General features: G+C 42.9%; 1 protein-coding gene across 7 annotated transcripts in view; it reads right to left on the bottom strand.

The window, feature by feature from the left end:
• Positions 1-542: 542 nt before the first annotated feature.
• EZH2 (enhancer of zeste 2 polycomb repressive complex 2 subunit) overlaps positions 543-18986 on the bottom strand; it is a 54484-nt gene continuing 36040 nt past the window's right edge. For 5 of the 7 annotated variants that reach the window (XM_083407035.1, XM_083407034.1, XM_083407037.1 and 2 more), the window contains 11 exons: positions 17421-17661; positions 13582-13751; positions 12862-12956; positions 10038-10078; positions 9169-9294; positions 8301-8479; positions 3513-3608; positions 2315-2396; positions 1458-1538; positions 1266-1350; positions 543-865 (listed from right to left, as the gene is read on the bottom strand). In XM_083407035.1, coding sequence (XP_083263161.1) covers positions 805-865; positions 1266-1350; positions 1458-1538; positions 2315-2396; positions 3513-3608; positions 8301-8479; positions 9169-9294; positions 10038-10078; positions 12862-12956; positions 13582-13751; positions 17421-17661 — 1257 coding nt within the window. In that variant the 3' untranslated portion in view covers positions 543-804. The remainder of the gene's footprint in view (positions 866-1265; positions 1351-1457; positions 1539-2314; positions 2397-3512; positions 3609-8300; positions 8480-9168; positions 9295-10037; positions 10079-12861; positions 12957-13581; positions 13752-17420; positions 17662-18986) is intronic. The other 2 variants (XM_083407038.1, XM_083407036.1) reach the window with 1 other exon arrangement.

Genomic DNA, 18986 nt, shown 5'->3' with positions numbered 1-18986 from the left:
TGAGGCCCTCACTGCTCATTGTGCTGTTGACTGAAGATGGGAAAAGGGATGAAAATTGCAAACCTGTAAGAGTGATGATAGAATCAAAGTTGGAAGTGACCTCAACGGTCATCTAGTCCAACCCACTGCAATTCAGGAATCTTCAACTAAAGCATCCAGGACAGGTGGCCTTCCAACCTCTGCTTAAAAAAATCAAATGAAGGGTGGTTACTGGTGAAAGTTTCATGGGGGTTCATGGATTTGAACCTATGCCTCCAAGTTCTGCCAAGCATACTGATTCTTGTTGTCATCTTAGGTTGAATCCACCCCGGCTGCAAGCTCAAGTATGTTTTTGATTCAACATTCTTCCTTTTTAGGAGGCAGGACAGTTTGCTAGCAGTAGCTGCAAACGATAGTTACAGGCTTTACTACAGGAGAATCCATTACATTCAGTTTGATCTGTCATGGCGAGTACCTAACATGAGCTTTTTCTCAGCCAAAAGCTCAAACACACTTTCATCCAGCCTTGGACCTGGATTAATGATGGAAGTAGACCACTTAAATTCAAAGTTCAAGTATCCTTTATTCAAGGTTTAAAAATGTACCATATTGCATTATTGCAAAAGTTCAACGGTACAAAACAGGGTTGCAGCTGGTGAGAAGGCAATAAAAAGTTGATTTAAAATTTGTCACTATAAATTACAGGTACAGTACTTTGCAAATTCTGCATTTGAAATTGCATCAATTCAATCTTCAAAAAAATTGCCCACAGTACTAGAAACTCCTGAAGATAAGGCAGCTGTTTTACAGAAGAGGTAGTTGGTATCAAGGGATCTCCATTTCTCTTTCAATGCCTACATACTTGAGGGCATCAGCCTGGCTGTATCTGAAACAAAGTACAAAATGATTTGTTAAATTTAGGAGTTTCTAAAGTGTCAAAACAAAAGGAAAAATAAAGATGAAAAGCAATTTGTCTGCAAATTGAGTTTACCACTCAAAACCTCTACACAAGTCAAGTCAGATTAGCAGGGCAGTTGTGGAAGATCCCAGGCTGGAGCAAGTGCTGTTGGGTGTCAGGGCAGAAACATTTTCTGGGTGGCACAGAAATGACTCCTGTAGTCAATCATTTCTGTCATCTGCTAGTTCTTTGGCTACCACACTTTCGGCATTTCCTTCTTAGTAAAATGATCAGCAGGTTGCATTCCCAAGACCTAAACACTGAAACACTTGATAAATTTGGGCTGTTGAATGAGAAATGTGGTTGGTATTGAACACGCTATACATACCTATAATCAAAAAACAGTTCTTCACCAGTCTGAATGGCTCTCTTAGCAAATATGCCTATTCTGTGATCTCCATTAACCATCATAACTGTAAAACAAAAAGTGAAGTTGGTGCAAGGCTTTTTAAATATCTTGAGTGCTAATCGGATTCCTTGCTCATTTAGCTATACTCCCGTAAAATGTATAAACACTCACCTTTTGCATAGCAGTTGGGATTGACTGAATGGTTTGCAAATCTTATTTTGTTACCCTTCCTTGTTGCATCAACCACAAAATCTAAATAAAAAGACTGTTGTTAAAATGTCTGCAGCAGACTGAAAAGTGGATACTATGGCAATATTCACTGAAATTGCTATCTGGAAGACTGTCACTACAGTTAAAATGCTATTGTCTCTGGCTTAACTTGTAATAACATTGAACACAGCCAGTTTATCTATGAAAATGTTTACTTGTAATCCTACATACGTGCCTACTGCTATACAAGAAGCTTATCTTACACACGTTTTTAAAAGTTTTTAATTTCAAACAATGGATGTTTTTTAATGAAACGCTTTCTCTGCTTCAGTGGTGTAGCCTGGGTTGCCAGGGCCGCTCAGAGGGTGGGAGGGAAGCGGATGGAGTGCGCCTGCGCATTCAACTGCCTAACGGCATCCACATCACCTAGGAGATTGCAGCCGCAGAGGTAAGAAAAGATGTTCCATTGTCTGGAGAGGTCACTTCCTGGTTCACATGGAGAAGCTGTTTTCAGCAGCAACCACTCCTGTGCCCCCACCCCCACAGGCTACATCACGGCTCTGCTTTCCTTATATACCAGCCTTGTTTATCACACCACCTAAAAAGGTTTGTTGTGATGATTTGTGCAAGTCTGGACTAAATGTTGACACCCCCAACAAGGTAGCTAATTTAAATATAAATGCTGTTCTGATCCCATGCCCCTCCTACTGTCTGAAACCTGAGGGTGTACTTTGCTGGAAACAGTCACATGAAAACAAGCAATTTTTCATATCCCAAGAGAGGCTAAATAGTGGAGGGATTAAGAGTAGCACACATACCGTTATTCAGATTGAAGAGGAAACTGCACATATATTTGTCATATACTTTGCCTCGTCTGTCTGCTTCATCCTGAGAAATTATCTGAAAGGAAGATTTATTTGACACTGTTATGGTAACATGCACAAACAGAACTGTCTCTCATCCCCCAAATTACCAGCTATCTTTACACGATTGCTGATTCAGCAGTTGAGTAGAGAAACTGCCTTTTGGCAACTTTTGCAGAAAGTCTCACAGGACTCAAAGCCAGATCAAACCTGTGTGCCTTCTAGGCAGGTGCATTCAGATACAGTGGTACCTTGGTTCCTAAACGGCTTGGCTCCCAAACAAATCGGCTCCCGAATGGCGCAAACCCGGAAGTTTGCGAACGTTTTTTGGAACCCAAATGTCAATTTCAGCTGTCAGCATTATTTCCAGGGCTAATCAACCAATTGGAAGCTGCGTCTTGGTTTATGAACGTTTTACAAATCGAACGGACTTCCAGAATGGATTGAGTTCGGGAAACAAGGTAACACTATATTTAGATATTTCCAGCAGTTGCATGCCAAAACTGACTTTTAATAAGATTATAGGGAAAGAGTATCCTAATACTCAGTTTAAACCTTGGCATGCAGTACTTCATGCTGATATGTTAAAACAATAAAGTTGATACATTTTTATTGAAGATTTGTATTGCTTATTGGTACACCCTGAAAGGCATCTTATCATGTAAATAGGAAGGTGGGATTTTTTTAAAAATAGTAATTTATCATCCTCCACCACCACATTCCGTCAGCATTTGCAAGTCTGCTACTGCTTTAGGCTATCTGCACCAACAGCATAAAAATCAAGTTACTCTCTTTTTCACATCTGTCCCTGCTGTCTCTCAAAGTCATGATTTATTTGAAAAAGGGCTGAGGAACTGCAGCTTGACATACAGCAGAATTACAGTGGTGCCTTGGGTTACGTTACCTTCTGGTAACATAGTTTTGAGTTACGAATGCAGCAAACCCAGAAAATGTATACTTCTGGGTTTTGCTGTGCACGCATGTGCAGAAGTGGCGCCTCCCGATAAGGATTTTTTGGGGTTAAGTACGGACCCCCATATCCGGAAGCTCCACTGTATTAACTAAGAGGCATGCAATACAGAGGACTTTCCTGAAGATTGGATTATGAAGTAGTAGATGAAAGGGCTAACTTTATTCAAATTTTGTTTCTTACCTCACCACAATATTCAGAGATGAATTCATTTTTCTGCACTGGATCCTTAATGAAAATGCCCCAGCCTGCCACATCAGAAGGTGCTAGCAGCAAATGCTAGCAGAATGAAAAAGGAAGCCCCTTAAACATGCAGAAAAGATTTAACTCTATCCAAATACCTATGCAGCTGTTACAGAAAAGGAAACCAGCTGGAGTAAAGTAACACTTGCTTTGCTCAGACAAATGCTCCTGTCAGCAGTCTACTTGGGTGAATAGTGTCACACTCTGGCTGAGACTCACAGAAGGGCTGGCATGTTCCAGAGGAGCATCTCCTCCCCAAAGCTTCCTTGCCAGAATGAGTCCTGCTCTGCAAGCCACGCCGCCAGGAATGGAACCTGGGTGTGCACACAATGGCTGTCTCAGGTGGTACAGAACGATCCCAAGAGCTAATCCCTGCAGAGCATGCTCCCTTGTAAGGCAGGCCGTAGACCATTCTTCTAGCAGTGTATAGCATTTATTTTATATAACTAGTTCACCTCTGCTGCTGTGTGTGTTCACAGCTCTACTGTCATGTATTTTATTTTCCCACCAAAATCAGTATCTGGAGATTAATAATATGTGAATTATATTGCCATAACCTCTAATCCTGGTTTTATTTAAATACATAAAATTATTATTTAAAAAGCATGTGGCCACTTTTCAGACATTAAATAATGAACGGAACTTAGAAGTTTTTTGAGCTGTGCATCTCTGCTGTAGAGATCTCTCTAGCACTGCCACAAGTGCGAAAGCAAGCAAGAGGGAAGTTCAGTATTGGGATATAGGAAGGGCTTTGCAAGTGACAAATGAAAGATTAGGTAGCAATCTTCTTGATAGTTATGTTACTTTAGAACTACCTGTTCACAAGAATTCTGAATCTGCTAATTTCTGTTGAAATTAATGTAGCAATCCCTAGAGCAGGGAATCTGTGACTCGCCTGACGTGGGGCTGCAGCTCCCACCAGCCCTGACCCCTGACCCCAGGAGCTGGGGCTGATGGGAGCAGGAATTCAACAGCAAGTACAAAGCCAGTTCTTGAATGCTCCCCTCGCCCCAGTTTCCTGCCTGCTACAAGAATGGCCCAGTTCACACATAACAATAAGACAAACCACAGCTTCGTGTGAACAAACACATTTGTGGGTTCCTGGAGCAAGGATTGCAGCAGCAGCAGCCCACTCCCAGGCCATTCTACCTGGGGCTAAACTATGGCTTGTCTTAGCATTACACCTGAACCCAAGCTTGCGATTTGTCTTCCCCAGAAACCTCAAGTTGTAAGAACAAACCTTGCTGGCTTCTCATGGTATATCTAGAGCAAGACAAACCATGAGCCCAAGTTCAAACAGCACTAAACCATAGCTTAGCCCCAAGAAGCCAGGGAGCAGCAGGTCTGGGAGAGGTGTGCTGCTGTCGTGGTCGCTGGATAAGGAACCCGCATCCTTGCCTCTGTGTGCAACATCATGGTTTGGGGCTTGACATTACATGCAAACTAAGCTACCTAAGCAATCATGAACAAATTCTTCAAAGGTGGCCTAGGATTGGGGGGGGGGGTAGTTAACCCATATTTGGCGGTATTATGGGCCAATACTTATTAGAGTGCAGGTGGCTTTTGCACAGAAGCAGTTCACACATGCATGAACCTACAATCACAAGTAGTGGTGTCTGTACAAATCCCCACTTGCTGTTGTCATCATTAAGCAGTTAAAAGGAAAGATTGGTTTACCTGAAGTGTAGATTTGTGAAATGGGGACACTGAGGACAGTGGATTGGGTATTTCCACTCACATGACCTCAGGCAGGAGCAAAGACTTGTGGGAGGCAGGCACTTCCTTGGTTTTTTGGATTTGCCAAGCAGCAATGTTCACCGAAGCACCTGAAAGAATAGCAGCCTCCCTCCCTTCCCGGCTCATAAATCACTAAATAGAGCAGCAACTGAGTACCCCTCTTATAGGAAAAAAAACCCCAGTGTGACTGCAGACCATCACAGGGATGGTTCCACTGTCCCCAGCGTCCCGATTTAACAAATCTACACTTCAGGTAAGCCAATTGTTCTATTTATTTTATGGGACGCTGGGAACAGTGGATTGGGACATACCACAGCACTTCCCAATAACTGGGTGGGTCCACACGGCTGACACACTGATTACCAAACTTGGTATACATTGTACGGCCAAAAGCTGCCTGAGCTGAGGACATTTAGTTTAACTCACAATGCCTAGTGAAAGTGGAAGGAGGAGACCAAGTGGCTGCCCTACAACTCTCTATTGAAGTGGCATCAGCCATAAAGGCAGCAGAAGCCGAGGCTGACCCAGAGGACTGCGCAAACTATGAGATGGGTGGGGCAATTTCATAGTATCATAAGCTAAGAAAATGCACACCCTAATCCCTCTAGCTAAGGAAACTGAAGTGACCTTTGCTCCTAAGCAAAGGACACAGTAGAGAGCTTTACTTTGGACGCAGAATCAGCATGCCTGTTCTTAAGCCAAAGCATGCAGTGTGCCACTATTTGAGAGGCCATAGCTCTAGTTGCAAATTGTGTGTCCATAGTTGCGTCTGCCATAAAGGCTTGTGCTTGTAAAGGTTTAGAAATGGCTTGGCCCTGATGAATGGCACCTGGGGGGAGGGAGTGCAAGAGGTCCTTGAGCCACACAATGCCAGCGTGTGCAGAGGAAGATGCTGCGCAAGATGCCCTCATAGACAGGGCAGCTGCAGCTTGGATTTTTCGAAGTGCAAACTCCAACTTCCTATCAGTTACATCCTTCAATTGGGCATCTCTTTCTTTAGGAACAAGATTCCAAGAAGACAAAAGTAAAACAGGACTGTCTACTGTAGGTGTCTTAATATATGATATGAAGTCAGGATCCAGATCACATAGTTTACAGGCTAGAGATAAATTCTTTTTGGACTGCATAGGGGAATCCAACTCTGATTTGACTACTGTTTTTAGCACTGAAGGAACTAGCATATAGTTAGATTTTGTGCGGTTATCAATGAGCAAAGTAACTGGACTCTCAGAGGCAGGACTGGGAATTGTGGTGGGCTTGGGGGCCATTTCCAGTGCATGCATTATGCATTTTGCGTTTTAAAATAGGAGCATTAGCTTCCTGGAACAATCTAGTGGAAAGACAGAACTATCAATCCACTCTGCCTCAATTTCTGACTCTAGAAAAGATATTTGGGAAGAAAGTGCTACATCCTCAGCATCAGATAAATCCTCCCCCATAGAGGGAAATGGATTGGGCACAGAGGACCCCCCCCCCCCCGATTTAGCCACACGTTGAGAGGAGGTCACCTTTTTAACCACAGAGGTAGATTTTTTAGGTTGTATGTTAAACTGTAAATCCTCTGATAATGAAGCAATCTATCTTCTATAACGTCCCTTCCAGTAACATAGGGTGGAAGAGCAGAATCACAGACTGATTCCTATGAACTGGAGTCTGTGGAGGGCCAGGCTCATTAGCTTGCAATAAAACTGCAGTCGAAATATTCTTTCTTGGGGCAACAGAAGTAGTAGAAGCTTCATTGCGCCTATTTCCCTTAGAGGGTAGGCCGTGTTTAAGCTTTTGTTTAGCCTTTTTGGGAAGAGGTTCAGGGGCTCCTTGTATAGGCTCAATAAATGGAAACAAATGAAGTTGTTCTGCATGCAGCCACGCAGGGCAGACTGAGTACCGTTCACTTCCAATGCCACAAAAGTAGACTATGGGAAAAGGAAAAATATGCATCTCTCCAATGCTGTCACAAGTGGACTAGGAGGAAATAGACCGCAAGTCACAGAACAATAAGCGTAAAGAATAATAATGAATGAATGAATGAATGAATCACTCCTTAACTAGGAGGTTCAGAAGCAATCTATCAGTGCCTGCTCACTCCATCACCACAACTGCGAACCGGGATGAGAATATACTGCTGAGGAACAATAACCCCTACTCCTTCTGCTGTACCACGGACTAGGAGAGCAGTCAATATGAAGCCTTAAATGATACAGAAAATAATGGCTAAAGGCGGTAGAAATCACCGAAGAAATGAGGTGGTGATATGGAGCCAGTGGCCACTGAAAGTGAGATGCAATTGCAAAAAACCTCAGGTAGGATTCCTCCCCCCCCCCCAACTTATCTTTAAATCTGATCTGTAAAATGGCACATGGCAAAATGGAGCCACAGTGTGCAAAAAACAAGCATATTCAGTGACCCTGTAGGAGAGCAGTATACAGGGACGCTCTGCAAGAAAGTAAACTAAATAAAATAAAAACGAGAAGAACTAAGGTTGCTAAAGGGAAAAAATGGTGGCAGGGAGAGACAAAATATTTTTTGGAAGATATATATTCTAAAAAATATTTTGTGCGTGCGTGTGTATGCGTGCAAGACTCAAAGACAGGTGTTAAGTTGCTAAAACTAAGGAAGATTAGATAAAATAAAGCAACAATAAATGAGATCCAAATTGAAAAACGTATCTGAAGAAGCAGGAGAGCCAGGTGAAAAAACTGAGGAGGAAGTGCCTGCCTCCCACAAGTCTCTGCTCCTGCCGTAGGTCATGTGAGAGGAAATACCCAATCCACCGTTTCCAGCATCCCATGAAACGAATTACAAGTGTTAATCACCCTTGGGGTCAAAAATTAGAAACGGCCAATGTGAAAGTTCTAAAGGAATCTACGTGGTGCTATACAATTTGGTTTAAGTAGAAACCATATTCCAAACTGTTGGCCAAGAAAGCACTTGCTTTTATAGTGGGAGGCGTTTTCCTGAGCTGTTGGGGATTAGCATAAAAAGTGGAAGCACCTTTTTGGATCCTCGCTGAATGCTGCAGTTCTTGCAAGACACATTTTTGCTGTCCCAGTGATCTGCTGCTCCGCATGTCAAGCAAAGGTCTGGATCACACTCACGCACAGCCAAGTAGCAAGGACACTGCTTCGTGTTGCACTGAGCTTTGCAGCGGCAGCCGGGAAACCTGTTTTGGCCTTTAAGAAGAACAAAGCAGGAAGAATGAGCAGCTTGGCCAACATTGTATTTTGCATGGAACAGACCTGCCCTGTACCTGAATTTTGTTCATCTGAAAAGTTACAAATGTCATTTAAGCTTCAATTTGATATGCTTAGTACATTAAAATAAATTTATTTTCACACTAGTAAATTTATTTCATGCAACATGAGACCTGATAAATCTCTGAAGTGGCAGACAGTATTTTCAAATAGGCAATCATCTACAGGCAACTCCCCATTGGCGTGGGGGTTGTGTTCTGAGGCACCGTGTGTGTCAGCCCGCCCCCTTCCGGATCCGAAAACAGTGCACATGTCAGTGGTTGTGCGTGCCTTGAACACATGCAAATGGCGAGTTGCCTGTACGTAGCTGGAGCTGTCTTCATTTCTCATATAGCAACAATAACTTCCTTTAACATGCCAAAAAAAAGATGTAGACAAAAGTCAAATTTGAAAATAGTCATAGCAAAATGGCTCTCTCAGAACTTCCTGGGACAGAGCCCTTTAAACTTTTCACCATCTGCAAACCCCTAACGTGAGGAACATGGCATCTAGTTTGGTCTGAACACTTCCATCCCTACAAGACATGAAACTTCCCAGAGCTTTTAAATTCCACCAACTCACTGAAGCATTGACTCTCATACAATGTACCCATTTCCAAAATGACTTACATTCTGAACTGCACTGACAGAACTTCTCACAGAAATTTTGAGCAATTACACAGGGACACGAGCTGTCACAAGGCTGACGTGGGTGATCACATGGCTGGTAGTTGTAAACATGATTGGATGACCCATCTGAATAAAAAAAATAACATTAAGACAAATTTAAGAAAATGGCATTTGATAGAAAAGATCCTCTGAAAACCGTAGCTATAATACTTAAAGTTTCAAGTTGGAACAGATGAACGTACTGTAAAATGAACCTAGGACTTTAACCGAGTTTACTTGTCTTGGCCTCATTACTTTACAATGTACTAAGGTTACACCGTTATGAATGTATTACAGAGAAAGCATTTCCATGCTTGTAAATTAACATAATACTGCAAACATGTCTATTTCACAGCGTATTTGCAGCATAGCAGATAATGCAAATCTAGATGACAAAGCCACAATTTTATTTTTAAAATCAAAAGCCTACAGAGATAGAACACATGTACATATAGAGAAGCCACAATTAGCAAGACAGCATCTTATACTTTTTCATCTCTCTCAAACTATCTTTAAAGCCTACCTCTTCTTTGCAATTCAGCACCCCACCTGCAATAGACATATAAATCTTCCTGCTCACCAGACTCATATTCCTATGCACACATTCCTTACGGGGGGGGGGGGGGTACAGTTTGCTTCCCTGAAATCAACTGGGAAGCCCTGAGAGACAGGAAACTGCCATGTGTGAAAGGGAGAACGCTTGTTTACAAGGATTCCCTGGAAGAGGGATTTGTATGCTCTGGTTTCCCAGGTTGTTCAGTATTATTGTTATTTAAAAGAAACACCATCTGAGAATTTCTGGACATAAAGTAGAATGTAAAGATACTTACCCTTTTTCAGCTGTATCTTTCTGCAATGAGCAGCCCACAATCTGTAAAAACACAAACGGAGCATGAGGTTGGCAGGCTGTACTGAGCTGGAAAATGCAACTGTCCAGCTGAATCTCAGAAAGTGTATTTGAGCGCCTGTCTTGTACAAGTAAAACAACAAGCTAAACACAGAGAAAAATTATCATTTTCTACACATGTGGGTAATAAAATATCCTGTAAAGATAAAATTTATTAAAATGTTATCAGAAATCTAAATTTGCTCTGAAGTTGGGCTGAACAGATATTTTCACTAGTTAAACTATTCTACAGTATTTAATCATACTACAGTTAAGTTAGAGGCTAAGATTTCAAAGTTCAACCATGAGAAGGCTTTTGACCCTTTGTATTTCTATTTACACATCTAGTTTATTTTTGCTAGCCTAAATAAAGTCAAGATAACAAGAGATTTCAATATGTTCCATTTTTAAAGAAATCTATCTGAATACTGTATATGTATTTTTCTTAGTAAATAAAAAACTTCAATAAACAAACACTGTTACCTAAGAACCATCAGTGAATATTTCAAATGAACAGGGACACCTTTTGGGGGGTGCAGAATTCTGTCAACTTTCTATTCAATACAGCGTTAGATCACACAATACTTTCTCTATGCAAACAGTCTCTCCTTGGCTACACAAATGTACTAAGATAACAATAAATGTTTGAATAGAATGATCACTGAAAATGGAAGCAGTAAGTTCTATGATTCTGCATGCTGTGTGTGTAATATTTCATGTTCACTTCAGTGCATATCTTAATATTCTTACAATTTGAATCATAGTCATTTCAAGCACAATCCAATTCAGTTAGGTATGCTTGTCCATCAATTTCAGTGGGCTTAAACACATTTAAGTGTACGTTTCACTTTGGAGAGTTGCTCAGTACAGTGGTACCTCTACTTATGTTCACCTCCGGTTACATATCCTTTGGGATACATGCGCGGCAAACCTGGGAGTATTTTTTCGGGTTTCGCTGTGTGTGTGTGTGTGTGTGTGTGTGTGTGTGTGTATAGAAGCGTTAAACTGCACGCATGTGCAGAAGCAGCATCTCCGGATACGCATACCTCGGGATCCGACCAGAGCTCTGGAACGGATCCAGTGTGCAACCAGAGGTACCACTGTATATGAGTCTTTGTCTTTGAAAGTCAATGCTATCATAAATCATTGTTAACTCTACAGCTGGGAAATTGAGACAAAAACCTAAGTTTATCAACACAGACATGGAACTTTATGGATGGATTGCCTGGGGTACATTGCATCTTATATATGATATTTCCTAAACTATGAAGCCAGATTTAATTTATTTGCATCATACTTGGCACTTTACTTGGTTGGACAATGAATTAAATACTGAAATGGAAAGATACATATCAAACTGCTTTCTGGTACATTGCTGAGTTTTGCACTCTTTTCTACTCGTTGTTATAAAGAAAAGAAGTCATATCAACACAGTATCTACTGGACCAATAGTGTGTCTAAAGTTCTCTCCACCCACGCAAGTCTTTCTCTGATTTGGCTTATGCTCAAAATCAGACAGGATATCTGAAGCGGAGGCACGAGAGGCCTATCCTATTGAGGGTGGCCTACTAGGGTGAAAGTCTTATAGCACAACCAGTGATTGGGATTCGTTATCTCCTAAGTAAGTGTGAGGGGCTTAATGGGGTAGGGGAACTCCTGGAAAGAAAGAAAGGGTGAATTTGATGTTGCTGGAGTGAGTGGCATAGCTGTGTACGTGTATATCTATGTATACTGGTTGGTTTAGCATTTTGGTCACCATCCCTGATGCCCAGCAATCATATTAGTTTTACATTACTGCCTGTTTGATAGCTTACTGCAAATTATAGTTTTTATTGAGCTTTGCATTTTAAGAATATTTCTGGTGCGCTCTGATGCTGGTGGCGTAGGCACTTGCTTCCTATTTACTAAGAGGATCTATCAGAACTCTTATAGCTGTGGTGTGGCATTGGAGAGCCTCAGCTGAATGTTTCATCTAATATCAGTTTCCTGGCCAGTCAGGTCCTTGTCCTGCCCCTCCATGGCTACAAGCCTGCTCTGAGGGACTGCAGCATCCACACCAAGGAGGCCTTCAGTGGGCTATTTCAGGACTCTATGGCTGCCAGAGAGCTGTTTTCGTAAATCATGGCTCCAACATGTAGCACAGGCAGTGCCTTTGATCTGGTGTTTGCCACAGGATGGGGGGAGGGGTGCTCTGGAATGAGGCGGGTTGTGATGACCTCACTATCATAGTCAGACCACTTCCTGGTCAGATTCAAATTGATATTGGCAGTGATTGCCTAAACATCACAATCACAGTACTAATTTGAATTCTCTGCTTCTCCAAAGTGGATGATAGGGAATGTTAATGAGAAAGATAGTGACCGAGTCATTCAGAGAGCTGAGAAAAAGCTGGTGGCTTACTCTCTTATTACTCCAAGGTAAAGAGAAAACATTATTAGTACAAGACCACAAACACAAGGTGGGATTTCCAAAACAAAAATTCCACCAGGATTTGCTTGCAATGCCTGAACAAACACTGCATTGGTCATTTTATGGGTAGGTTTGTGGCTGATCTACCAAAAGCACTTATATTGACGTACAGAAAATTTTGTGATCAGGCCATAAAACATGCAAATACAATTAAAAATGTGTTTTCTACATTGGAAAGTTAATATTTGTTTAGTCCCCCACCTGTTTGATTGTGGCATTACTTTTTCAGTGCTGTTCTTTCCCCTTAAAAAGCCTTTTAGCCCTCAGTTTGCCAGGAAGCCGGCAGTCCATAGGTTTACCTGTGTTTCCTCTTCTTCTTTCTTGGAGGAGTATCAACATCTTCAGCCGGGGCAGGAGCAATAATACTAGATTCCTTTACTCTAAACTCATAAACCTGTAAAGACAAACATACTGTGGACTAGATCCTCAATGGCAGAAGTCAGCCAATTCCCATTAGCATATATGTGCTTCTTCCACCTTGGGCGAGACTGCATATTTACATAGGCAACATATTAACATAATGAATGAATTAATTCTGTTAATTAATCCTGTTGTTAAAAGTTATTTCTCTACTTTTGGGAGGTAACCAGGGTAACCTTGATCACCGCACTGTGCTACATCTGGCATGACTGGATGTAAACAGTGTAAACCAGAAGGGGCTTGGTGTGGCTGCAGGAACTGAATGAATTCGCTAACTCAGCCTCTGCCTCCACAGAAGGTGACAGATGGGAGAGAGGTAAGCAGAGCAGCAGTGAGCAGTGGTCTCAGGAGGAAATTCACAACCCCAGAGGCAGCAAAGAAAGGGGCAGACCTACTGAGTGGAGCAACTGCACAGCCCTAGGGAGCAGAGGTGGGCAGGGAGGGAACAGTGGCTTTAGAGCCCGGAAGGTGTTTAATGATGCACAACTAGGTTTTTATTAAAACAGTGTGTCATTTGCTTGCACTCTACAAAAAAGGCTAAGTATCAAGGCACTACTCAGTTGGAAAACATTTGCTTTTAGTTACCATTCCACTCTTACCTGCCTACAAGTTTTGGTCCCAATTAACCTCGCAATTGCACAGAAATTGTCATAGTAGGTACCAATGAGAACTCTAAACATGGAAGCTTCAGCTCCACTCCACTCCACATTCTCAGGAGGCTCAATATTTGGCTTCATCTTGATTGGCGTTTGACACCTGGAATTTGCTTCTGCAATATCAAAAACAAAACACTGAAGCAGTTATTAAAAGACTCCTGAAATAACACCTATGTACAAAAAAACAGAGACCACATATGGAATAGGCTGCTGCTTCATATATAAAAGCACATGATTTGACTTGACTTTGGCCCCAGCTGAGCTCCTAAAAGGTAGCCTAGCTCAGGGTTCCCAAAACATCTGTCAGCTGAGGGACACAATATTTTTACTTTAAACTAGCAGCACCTCCAGAGCAGCGACACAGCAATTTCCTTGTGGGGGAGACAATCCTCATATTGTTCATTCACACCTGATTCAGCGAGAAAGCAGGATAACATGCCCTCAGAGGAGTCAAGACTGGAAGGAGGCATGGCTGGAGCCTATGGGGAACCTTTAAGTGTATAATTAAATTGATTTCTCATGGTACCCCAGAGGTTTTCTCAAGTCACACTTGCATGCCTCAATACACAGTTGGGGAATGACTAATCTAGCTTTTTCAACAGTCCCTGCTTGAGACATGCATGGACTGATTGCCACACTTGACCTCTTGGTTTTAAACCTCAGCATCCCAGGAAGAGTGCCCTGTTCACTCAGGGCCCGGTACACAAGGAGACCATATCCTTTGGAGCACTGAAACCTGAAACACAAACTGGAACTGTCTGGAGTTCAACTCAGCCCTTCAAACTCTCATTCTCCACAGAATCTATAGCAACATAATGCAATGAATTAAAGTGCTGCAAATAATAATAATAATAATAATAATAATAATAATAATAATAATAATATCTTTATTGTCATTGCCCCCTTCGGGGACAACGAAATTACTTGGCTGCTCCATAAAAACACTAATTAAAAAATATAGTAAAATACAGCAAGGGAGATTAGATGACTTTCAAAGTCCGGGCTTCCCATTCAGGGCCGAGATCGCTCTGGAGAAGAAGCTGTTCTTAAGACGGCTCGTTCTTGTCTTCATCGTCCTGTATCTCCGTCCCGACAGCAAGAGCTCGAAGAGACAGTGACCAGGATGCGATGGATCTTTTACTATGTCCAGTGCCTTCCTATGGCACCTTGTGGCATAAATCTGCTCTAAGGTGGAGAGTGGGCAGCCAACAATGCTCTCTGCTGCCTTAACAACCCTGCGCAACCCCATCCTGTCCTGGGTAGTACTGTTTCCGTACCACACACATAAGCCATAAGTAAGCACGCTCTCAATGGCACAGTGATAGAAGGCAAGCAGCAGTTTCTGCGGAAGATGGTTTTTCCTTAGTATTCTCAAAAAATACAGTCTCTGCTGCGCCTTCTTCACAAGCCCCCTTGTGTTGACACTCCAGGACAGATCCTCTTGTAATTCAATGCCCAAAAATCTGAACGTTGTTACCCTCTCCACACAGACCCCATCAATCAAAAGTGGCTGGACATTGCTCTTCTGTCTCCTAAAGTCCACCACAAGTTCCTTTGTCTTCCTTGTATTTATGAGCAAGTTGTTAGCTCTGCACCACTCTGTCAGCCGCTCCACCTCATCTCTATAATCCATTTCACCCTCCCTTTCAGAGATGAGCCCAATCACGGTTGTGTCATCTGCAAATTTGACAACCCTATTACTAGGGTGAGTAGCGACACAATCGTACGTGTAAAGAATATAAAGGAGCGGACTGAGTACGCATCCCTGTGGTGTTCCTATGTTAGTCTTAAGCATATTAGAGGTATAAGGGCCCAACCGAACCCTCTGGGGGCGGTCTGACAAAAAGTCCAATATCCACCTACAAAGTGATAACGGAAGCCCCAGATCTTCCAGTTTAGACATCAGACTAATGGTAGAATGGTATTAAATGCCGAGCTAAAATCTAAAAAAAGCAGTCTGGCATAACCCCCCCCCCCCCCGCTGCTTCAAATGTGCAAGGACGGCATGGAGGGCAATCGCCACAGCGTCCTGTGTCAATCTTTTCATTTTATAAGCAAATTGGAATGTGTCCAGTCCCTCTGGTAGGCAGGCAATGACATAATTTGGACTGGGTGTCCATCAATATGCAGATGATACCCAGCTCTACCTCTCTTTCAAATCAGAACCAGTGAAGGCGGTGAAGGTCCTGTGTGAGTGCCTGGAGGCGGTTGGAGGATGGATGGCGGCTAACGGATTGAAGTTGAATCCTGACAAGACAGAAGTACTGTTTTTGGGGGACAGGAGGCGGGCTGGTGTGGAGGACTCCCTGGTCCTGAATAGGGTTACTGTGCCCCTGAAGGACCAGGTGCGCAGCCTGGGAGTCATTTTGGACTCACAGCTGTCCATGGAGGCACAGGTCAATTCTGTATCCAGGGCAGCTGTCTACCAACTCCACCTGGTACGCAGGCTGAGACTCTACCTGCCCGCGGACTGTCTCACCAGAGTGGTGCATGCTCTGGTTATCTCCCGCTTGGACTACTGCAATGCGCTCTACGTGGGGCTACCTTTGAAGGTGACTCGGAAACTACAACTAATCCAGAATGCGGCAGCTAGACTGGTGACTGGGGGCGGCCGCCGAGACCACATAACACCGGTCTTGAAAGACCTACATTGGCTCCCAGTACGTTTCCGAGCACAATTCAAAGTGTTGGTGTTGACCTTTAAAGCCCTAAACGGCCTCGGCCCAGTATACCTGAAGGAGCATCTCCACCCCCATCGTTCTGCCCGGACACTGAGGTCCAGCTCCGAGGGCCTCCTGGCGGTTCCCTCATTGCGAGAAGCAAAACTACAGGGAACCGGGCAGAGGGCCTTCTCGGTAGTGGCGCCCACCCTGTGGAACGCCCTCCCAGCAGATGTCAAAGCGATAAATAACTACCTGACATTTAGAAGACATCTTAAGGCAGCCCTGTTCAGGGAAGTTTTTAATCTGTGATATTTTACTGTATTTTTTGTTTCTATGGAAGCCGCCCAGAGTGGCTGGGGAAACCCAGCCAGATGGGCGGGGTACAAATAATAAATTATTATTATTATTATTATAATTTCGTACCAGCTTTTCAAAGCACTTCATGATTATAGGTGTGAGTGCTACTGGACGAAAATCATTCAGATCTTCCGGGTTAGGTTTTTTTGCTATTGGAACGATAATAGAGGACTTTAGGCAGGATGGAACAATAGCCTGGGCTAGGGATTGATTTAAAATCCCAGTGAAAACTCCTGCTAGTTGATCTGCACAGTCTCTCAATACCCTTCCAGCTACCCCATCTGGCCCTGTGGCCTTCCTTGGGTTGATTCCCTTCAACACCTTCCTCATCTCTTCTTTTTCCACAGAGACTACTACATTCCTTTGTACTGATGATGGTAATGGTGGTGATGATGGCAAAGCGTTCACAGGGAGTGGTGGTGGTGTTGGTAAAGCCTCAGCAGGTGTTGCTGCAGATGTTACTTCAAAACGGGCAAAAAAGGCATTCAAATCCTCAGCGAGGGATGCCCCTCCCTCGTCTGTCAGGGAGTCCTTGGATTCAATTTTAAAGTTTCACAAGCAGATACTTGAATACAAAAATCTGTAAGGAACCTCCTGTCCATCAAAGACACCCCCCCCCCCCGAATATGGAGTGACTGGGGCAACCTAGTCAGATGGGCGGGGTACAAATAATAAAATTGTAGTTGTTATTACTGGAAGAACCAAGCATTTTAAAATATGACTATTTTTAGTAAAATCAGCAACCCTCCACATTTGTCTCACCAGAGGAGCTTGAAGTCTCATCTTTCTTCTCTTCCTCTTCCTTGTCATTATTTTCACCTCCTGTTTCAGTCCCAGCTTCTCTGTCACTGTCTGTATCCTTAGATTCCAGCACATTTATAGTGGGAGTGCTAGGCCTGCTGGTGTTATTTGGAAGCCTTCCCCTTCGACGACCTCCTGGGCGTTTTGGCGGTGTTTTTATTCGCTCAGCAGTCAAAGCAGCTGCAAATTCTTTGGCTCCTTCCTACGTAGGAATAGAAACACATGCACGACATGGATTTTTAAGGAAAGGAGAAAAAAGTATGGCTGATGTATTCTAGCTGAAAATAGGCTGACCATTTTCAGCTAGAAAATAGAGCTGCAATGGGGGCTCAGGGTGATTTCCTGCTTGTTGCCTTTTGCACCTTTGGAAAATAGATGCTTACTTTTGTGCCAGACCTTAAAATGTAACATTGCTCTTGAAAAATCCAAGTTCAACCTTCCTTGGATGCACAGTGGTAGTCAGCTCTTTGGCTGAAGTTATATTCCGTTATTATTCTATTGTTTAGACAGCAACTGCTTAGCTGAATTTCAACTCAGGATAATTTTCAGAGAATCCTAGAACTGTAGACATGGAAAGAGCCCCGAGGGTCCTCTAGTCCAACCCCCTGCAATGCAGGAATATCAACTAAAGCACCCATGACAGATGCCACTCAACCTCATGCTCACCAGGTATATGTGCTACACAAGAGGGATGCACTATTAAGAAATATTTGTTTTATGTAGCTTTCATTTTAGTGGTCCACATACATTCTCTCGTTAGTTATGTTCTGAGCAATATTTCTGTTCAAAACAAATAAATAACAGTTCAGTATAAATGCTACTCATATAAGTGGCTGCAGGAACCATTAGCATGATTTGTTCATTCAACACATGGGGTAATTCTCATTAACTCCCTAAGCTGATGAAGTTATTGAAAAGCAGTCCACTCTTGTCATACAGAGTCCACGCTTCTCGTCTTAGAAGCCTCAGTGTTAGGAGGCTTTCAGTGTCTGAACTACTGAGCAGCTGAAGTGACAATGGGAGGGCATTCCTGTTATCAATGTAGCATGGAAAGATGGGGATACTTTCCAGGCACTTTCACTTGTAGGTAATTTCTTTTCATCTAGTGCACACCATCTGATCGAATAATGAAAAGCAAAGTCCTTCATGTAGAAAGGAAGATATGAAAGTGGTGAAACTCTGACGAGAGAACAATCCTTCCAAAGAACTGAGATTATCTGGCGTCATATCTTTGTTACTGAAAGTGAAGATACAGTGGTACCTCGGGTTACAGACGCTTCAGGTTACAGACTCCGCTAACCCAGAAATCGTACCTCGGGTTAAGAACTTTACCTCAGGATGAGAACAGAAATTGCATGGTGGCAGCAGGAGGCCCCATTAGCTAAAGTGGTGCTTCAGGTTAAGAACAGTCTCAGGTTAAGAATGGACCTCCAGAACGAATTAAGTTCTTAACCCAAGGTACCACTGTACTCATCTCATCACATGACAGATTTTTTTAGAAAGAAAAGCATGAAAGCTGCTTTTTCA

The sequence above is a fragment of the Podarcis tiliguerta genome (assembly GCF_965153285.1).
Source record: "Podarcis tiliguerta genome assembly, chromosome: 12".
NCBI lineage: Eukaryota > Metazoa > Chordata > Lepidosauria > Squamata > Lacertidae > Podarcis > Podarcis tiliguerta.
Note: the sequence above shows the minus strand (reverse complement) of the source record. Positions and strands in the feature narration are given on the sequence as shown.